Source organism: Suncus etruscus, chromosome 11 (genome assembly GCF_024139225.1).
Source record: "Suncus etruscus isolate mSunEtr1 chromosome 11, mSunEtr1.pri.cur, whole genome shotgun sequence".
NCBI lineage: Eukaryota > Metazoa > Chordata > Mammalia > Eulipotyphla > Soricidae > Suncus > Suncus etruscus.
This window is the reverse complement of record NC_064858.1, coordinates 49,810,784-49,818,231: the sequence shown is the minus strand read 5'-3', so window position 1 is coordinate 49,818,231 and position 7,448 is coordinate 49,810,784. Positions and strand designations below refer to the sequence as shown.

The window sequence follows — 7,448 nt, the reverse complement described above, 5'->3', positions numbered from 1 at the left end:
TCCATCCATGACTCTTGAAATGTTTTGTGCATCTGTTCTACATCCTTAGGACTGAACAACAAAGAATCGCAGACATTTTTATGAAGAAGGGACCATATCTGAAAATGTATTCCACATACATCAAAGAATTTGATAAGAATATAGCGCTATTGGATGAACAGTGCAAGAAAAATCCAGGCTTTGCTGCTGTTGTTAGAGAATTTGAGGTATATCACCTAATGCTGACATTTTTTTCCAATTATGTTTATGGTTTAAGTTTTAGTTGAAAAGATTGCAAACAAGGCTTGCAAATAAAAGACATAAAAATAAAATCCCAGGTCGGAGCAGTGGCACAAGCTGTGGTTCGATCCCCTGGTGTCTCATATGGTCCCTCAAGCCAGGAGCAATTTCTGAGCACATAGCCAAGAGTAACCCCCTGAGCATCACCGGGTGTGCCCCCCTCAAATAAATAAATAAAATCCCTTCAAAACCCAAGAAAATTGCTTCAATTAAATATGAAGAACTCGCTATGTAAAATGGTTTAATTTTGAAATGCTATTATTGTACAGTGATGAATTTTTAAAATGTGAACTATCTTGGGGCCAGAGAGATAGTGCAGCGGAATGACGTTTGCCTTGCAAGTGGCCAACCCAGGTCAACAGTGGTTCGAATCTCGGCATCCCATATGGTCCTCCATGCCTATCAGGAGCGATTTCTGATCACAGAGACAGGAGTAACCCTTGAGCACTGCCGGATGTGACCCAAAAACCAAAAAAAAAAAAAAAAAAAGTGAACTATCTTAATCATTTGACATATATAGATCAGTAGTTAAAGCATATTCACTTTGCTGTGCAATGAGTCTTCCTAACCCCTTTCTTCCTGTAAAACTGAAACTACCTATTAAATAGTAATTCCCCATTCTTCACTTGCCTATTCCCTAAAACACACACACACACACACACACACTTTGTGTATCAACTTGACAGCTCTAGGAAACATGTCTTATATGTTTTGCTTTTGGGTCACACTCTTGACTCCTTATCTAGGTTTTTTCTTTTCTTTTTTTTTTTTTTTTTGTTTTTGGGCCACACCCGGCAGTGCTCAGGGGTTACTCCTGGCTGTCTGCTCAGAAATAGCTCCTGGCAGGCACGGGGGACCATATGGGGCACCGGGATTCAAACCAACCACCTTAGGTCCTGGATCGGCTGCTTGCAAGGCAAACACCGCTGTGCTATCTCTCCAGGCCCTAGGTTTTTTCTTGACAATACTGGGGGACTATGATGGGCATCAGATCTAGCCAGGGCTTTCTGCATGCAAAGCATACAGATAGCCTTTTTTTTTTTTTTTTTTTTTTTTTTTGGTTTTTGGGCCACACCCGGCGGTGCTCAGGGGTTACTCCTGGCTATCTGCTCAGAAATAGCTCCTGGCAGGCACGGGGGACCATATGGGACACCGGGATTCGAACCAACCACCTTTGGTGCTGGATCGGCTGCTTGCAAGGCAAACGCCGCTGTGCTATCTCTCTGGGCCCACAGATAGCCTTTGAGCTACCTGGATGGCCCTGATTATGTCCTCTTTTTTTTTTTTTTTTTTTTTTTTTTTTTTTAGGCTTGGGCCTTATCCAGCTGTGCCTTACTCCTTACTCCTGACAGTGTTCAAGGAATCATATGTAGTGGTAGGGATCAAATGCCAACTAGCTACATGCAAGGCAAGTGCCTTTCCTATAGTTACTATCTCTCAGACCCCTGTTAGTTAGTTTTGTTTGGGGGCTTCACTCTTTTGTTGTTGTTGTTGTTTGGGCCACACCTGGCTCTGTGCTCAGAAATCACTCCTGGCAGGCTCCGGGGGACCCAAATCCAGGTCATCCAGGGTGGGCTGTGTACAAGACAAACAATATACCACTGTGCTATTGCTCTGGCCTCAGCACTTGTTTGTTTTTGTTTTTTTGTTATTGTTGTTGTTGGGGACTTAACTCTGTTTTGCTCTGCACTCAGGGATCACTCCTGACTGTGCACAGGGGACAATATTTCATGCCAGGGATCCAAGCCAGGTTGGCCACATGCTGTTCTATTTGCTCTGAACCTGTAGAATGTAGAATCTATTTACTTTGGTTTTGGGGTCACTCCTTTCAGTACTGTTTCCTCATGAAGCTGCACTCAGAAATTACTCCTGGCAGACTCAGGGAACCAAATGGGTTGCTGAGGATCGAACCTGCGTTAGCCACATTCAAGGCATATTCACTACCTGCTATGCTATCTCTCTGACACCATGTCATATTTTTAAACATGTCTCTTATATTTTTCTAACACCAAACAAACTACTATAAAGGGTGAGAAATATAATTTGTTTCTCTGTAAGTAAATAGTTTAATTGTTACAAAAAATAATGACATGTTGTTTATAGCTAGGGTTTTATGTTTTGACTAAAAGCCTGAATTGATTGGTGACAAAACGTTGTAACAATTTAAGTTCATATTTAATTAAATTTTAAAGTCCTTCATTTAATTGTGGGCAAAAATGTGTATTACTGATTTTTTTTTTAGAATTCTGATTTACTGGGGCCGGAGAGATATCAATGGAGCGTTTGCGTTGCACGCAACTGATTCAGGACAGATGGTGGTTTGAATCCCAGTATCTCATATGGTCCCCCAAGCCTGCCAGGGGCAATTTCTGAGCGCAGAGCCAGGAGTAACCCCTGAGTGCCACTGGGTGTGGCCCAAAAACCAAAAAAAATAAAATAAAATAAATTCTGATTTACTGTTTTAAAATGAACACTAGTAGTGAATTATTGTCACAAAGCTAAAAAAGTTTTGGAAGTGTTGAATTCTAATTTATACAGTAGATTGAACTTTTGAGTTTTGTCTTAAACTGAGGCATCCTGACTTAAAATAGTCTTAATATTAATGTTTGAGGTATATCACGTTATTGCACCATACCCACCAGCCTCTATTTATTTTTCATTCATTTCATTGTCACCATTTATCTTCTTCTCTGCCCCTATCTTCTTGCAGTCATGCTGTAAAGAAAGGAAGGGTGATATCAATAACTATGGCAACCATCCCATACTTAAGCTCTCCATTAGTGTTCGATGTATTCTTCTGTTGCCTTGGCAGCAATGGAAGCCTAAGGAGGCGGAAGCTAACTGACTTGATTAATGGTGCTTGCATGACAGATGCTTCTTAACATGCATAATCATGTAGCTTTGTGAATATTTACTTTGTAAGCCAGGTCCTAGAAAAATGTTGAGAGAGAGAGAGAGAGAGAGAGAGAGAGAGAGAGAGAGAGAGAGAGAGAGAGAGAGAGAGAGAGAGAGAGAGAGAGAGGAGAGAGGGGAGAGGGGAGAGGGGAGAGGGGAGAGGGGAGAGGGGAGAGGGGAGAGGGGAGAGAGGAGAGAGGAGAGAGGAGAGAGGGAGGAGAGAGGAGAGAGGGAGGAGAGAGGAGAGAGGAGAGAGGAGAGAGGAGAGAGGAGAGAGAGAGCTGAGTTCAGCTCCCAGCATCCTATATGATCCCCGGAGCCTGCCAGGGGTGATATCTGAGCACAAAGCCAGAAATAACCCTGAGCACTGTCGGGTGTGGCCCAAAAACCAAAATAAAATAAAATAAAATAAAAAACAGGTTATCAGAGAATTATGGTACAGACCAGAGAGAATATAGGGGGTAAGGCAAATGTCTTGCTCATAGCTGAGCCAAGTACCACTGAGTCTCTCCCTAGCCCCCCGACATCCCATAGTGGCAAAGTAATAAAATGTTCCACTGAACATTGGAATGTGGAACTTTCCTTTACAGACCTTCATCTGTGAGAAAATAGAGTATCTTTTCAGATGATTTGGACCCTCAGCAAGGCTGCTGTTCAGGCGATTTAATTTTTTCTATCCTCCCTAATGCCACCTGTCATTACCTTGAATATATTGAGTATATTGGCCACAGGGTCTGAGTATTATTACTTGAATTCTGTTCAATTGACACTTTGATTTCTGCTGCCTTAGTGTTATGGCTGTGCATTTCCTGTTGGTCATTGGACTTGTGGGTGTTTATGAATAACCTGGCAGATGCTCTTCTGGGCAGCAGCTGCTGAGCAGGCCAAGCTCTAATGGGCAATTTGAATAGGCTCCATTAGGGTGCTGATCGTGTCTGCCCAAGGCCCCCACCAGATGTCTTCCTATTGCAGAGGGTGGGTGAGCTTGGGGAATGATCCATCAGCTTCAGTTATACTTGCCGCGTAGTGTCACACCTCCAAATAAAGAGAAGCTCTCATGGAATCTTCTTGCAGAACGGCTGGTTATTTATCCACTTAGGGAGGTAAAATAGTTTTTTGTTTATTTGTTTTTGTTTTGTTTTTGGATCACACCCAGCAGTGTTCAGGGGTTTCTCCTGGCTCTATGCTCAGAAATTGCTCCTAGCAGGCTCGGGGGAATCATCTGGGATGGCAGGATTCGAACCACTGACCTCTGCATGGAAGGCAAATGCCTTGCCTCCATGCTATCTCTCTGATCCCCATAAAATGGTTTTTGTATTTAATTTATATTTTTGGTTTTGATCCCTGGTGTTCAGAGATCACTCCTGGCAGGACTCCGGACCACATGGAGTGCTGAGAGTAGAATCCGGGTCAGGCCATCTCCCTGCCCACTGTACTGTCACTTCCAAATCTGAAAGTAAAAATTCTTTTGACTGAGGGTATTAATTTTAAGGAGATTATAGTGTGGGAGAACAAGAGAGAAAGAGAGGAAGGAGGAGAGAAAGAGGAGAGGAGAGAGAGAGAAAGAGAGAGAGAAAGAGAGAGATTTGTTCCTGCAGCTCCTGTGCTCTTTGCTCTTCTTTCTGTCTGGTTCCTGTGTCATACTGTCTTTTCCCCTAGTCTTGTGCTGTCACATCCCGTTTATGCATTATCTAGATAGATAAGGTGCTAGAAGTGCACCTTGGGGCACTGTCAAGGAGAGAAGGATCCAGAATTGATGTGAATCTGACTCTTTACATGGGGCCCATAGAGACATCTTGCTTCTGAGAAGATGATTATATTGACTCCAGTTGCCTTTTCCTTTCAGATGAGCCCCCGCTGTGCTAACCTGGCCCTCAAGCACTACCTGCTTAAGCCAGTTCAGAGGATCCCCCAGTACAGACTGCTGCTCACAGGTGAGTGGACACGGTTGGGTGACTCATGCTGTTCTATAAATTCAGGCTCTTCTAAGCCCTGGAGGTACCCAAGAGGGTATGGCCCTAGGGGTCACTAACACCACAAGGTTGGGCCTAACACTCACCACCAGCACAGATGGCTGCGTATTGTCAGGAGTGAGCCCTTAGTAGATCCATCTCTTCCCGCAGGAAAGGAAAAAGAAGAATGAGGTTTAGGGCTGAGGACTAGAAATGTAGCGTTCATGCTCCACATACATGAGGCCTCCCATTTGATCCCCCTGGGCTCCACACATACCAATAAAATGAAGGTCAGCATGTCAGTCCCAGTATCTGTATCTCAACTTTCACACCCTTCATCTCTTCAGATTGTTAGACAAATGAGCTATGTGCTTATATTAGTGCTTTTGTCTTTGTTCTAAATAAGTAGTAATTGCTATTAGAGGTACTCTGATGGTCATTACCTATATTCTAAGCTTTAAGAGTGTAGAGCTGTCTAGTTTACCATTATAATGATAAATAAAAAGAGGGGGTTTCAGGGAGTGAATGGAAATCACCTATGGTGGAAGGAAGCACTCATCCAGGAGAAGGTGGTACTGAAAAGTGGTAAAGTGTTATGTGTGAAACCTTATCAGCAATAGTACTGTAAACCACAGTGCCAAAAATATGATTTTTTTAAGCGCCTCTCTTTGAAGCAGACTGGTAAGAGGCAAAATGGATTGGTTGGAGTATTGGTGGAGGGAAGTGGACACTAGTGGAGGGACTAGTGTTGAATTGTTATGAACTCAGTCATGAATAACTTTGTAATTTTATGGTGACTATATAAAAATTAAATTTTTTAAAGGTAAGGAAAGAAAAAATAATTTGAAGTTATACACTATTACTCAGAACTGTTATTCATTTGCTCCTTTAGATCTTTATCATGGGGCTGGAGAGCTAATGTAGGAGATAGGATAATGCCTTACTTACCCACGGCCAACCCCAGCTCTATTCCTGGAACTAAATATTTATGGTCACCCAAACACCAGCAGGAATGACCCCTGAGCACAGAGCAAGGAGAGCCTTGTACATAGCCAGATGTGACCCAAATACACAAATAAAAAAAAAAATAGAAAGAAACTTCTGAGCATCCCCAGGCATCCCAGAGGAACCCCAAGCACTGCATGAGTCAGCTCTGAGCACCAAAATAAAAAGGGAATAGCCCCTGAGTATGGCCAAGTGTAACCCAATAAATAATAAATAGTATGAACTGTTTCAAAAATGGATTTTTTTGGCGGGGGGGGGGGGGTCATACCCGGCAGCGCTCAGAGGTTACTCCTGGCTCTACGCTCAGAAGTCGCCCCTGCCAGGCATGGGGGACCATAAGGGATGCCGGGATTCGAACCATCCTTCTGCATGCAAGGCAAACGCCTTACCTTCATGCTATCTCTCCAGCCCTCAAACTGGATATTTTTATGGATATTTCAGAATGTTTCCACAAATCTAAATTCAATTCATTTTTAACTTCTTGTGAGTCAATTTTGAAATTCTCATTTGCTGCTAGTTTCCTTAGGCAGTCATGCTCATGATTTTATTCTTTATGCTTTATTTTAAGCCCTGAGCTATATTAGATATAGTAGATGAATCCTGGAAAGCCAGGATTTTCCATTTCCCCTTGGAAAGCTTGCCTAGGGAACAATACATAGCTGCTGAAAGAAGGCTTGCTTTCACCTCTAGTATCTTGCTACCCAAAGTGTTTGAAAGACTTCATCTTAATTTCTAGCTGTGAATCAGGGACAAAATTTTTGTCTGGAATGACATGGGAAAGCCAAATAATTTGAGGATATCCTGTCCATCTGTATTTTCTTTTCTCTGTGTTTGGCAAAGATTAGAATACACTGGAGTAAAGGAAGTACCCATGCATGTGTTGTGTTTTCGTGAGATAAATTTAATGCTATATCTTAACTAAGCTATTGAAGGACATAGGCTGTTCCCCCTGCTGTCAGATGAAGTGCAGTATTTTCAATGGCAAAAACCATTTTGTTTTCATGTGGAACAAGAGCAGAACAAGATTCTGAAATTATCACTTCAAAACATTATCTCTCAAGCTATGGATGTAAAGAGTAAAGAGCTCTGTGTAGTTTTTGTGCTGTTTTTTTATTTTTTCTTTCTTTCTTTCTTTTTTGTTGTTTTGTTTTGTTTTGTTTTTGGGTCACACCTGGAGGCACTCATGGGTTACTTTTGGCTTTGTGCTCAGAAGTTGCTCCTGACAGGCTAGGGAGACCATATGGGATGCCAGGATTTGAACCTCGGTCCATCCTGTGTTGACTGTGTACAAGGCAAACGTTTTACCACTGTACTATC

The 7,448-nt window shown here is 42.5% G+C and overlaps 1 protein-coding gene across 1 annotated transcript in view; it reads left to right on the top strand.

Annotated features, from left to right (window-relative positions):
- The window catches only part of FGD6 (FYVE, RhoGEF and PH domain containing 6), a 134,518-nt gene that overhangs the window by 77,274 nt on the left and 49,796 nt on the right, over window positions 1-7,448 (top strand). Inside the window, exons 7-8 of the mRNA XM_049782863.1 lie at window positions 50-206; window positions 5,021-5,108. Coding sequence (XP_049638820.1) covers window positions 50-206; window positions 5,021-5,108 — 245 coding nt within the window. The remainder of the gene's footprint in view (window positions 1-49; window positions 207-5,020; window positions 5,109-7,448) is intronic.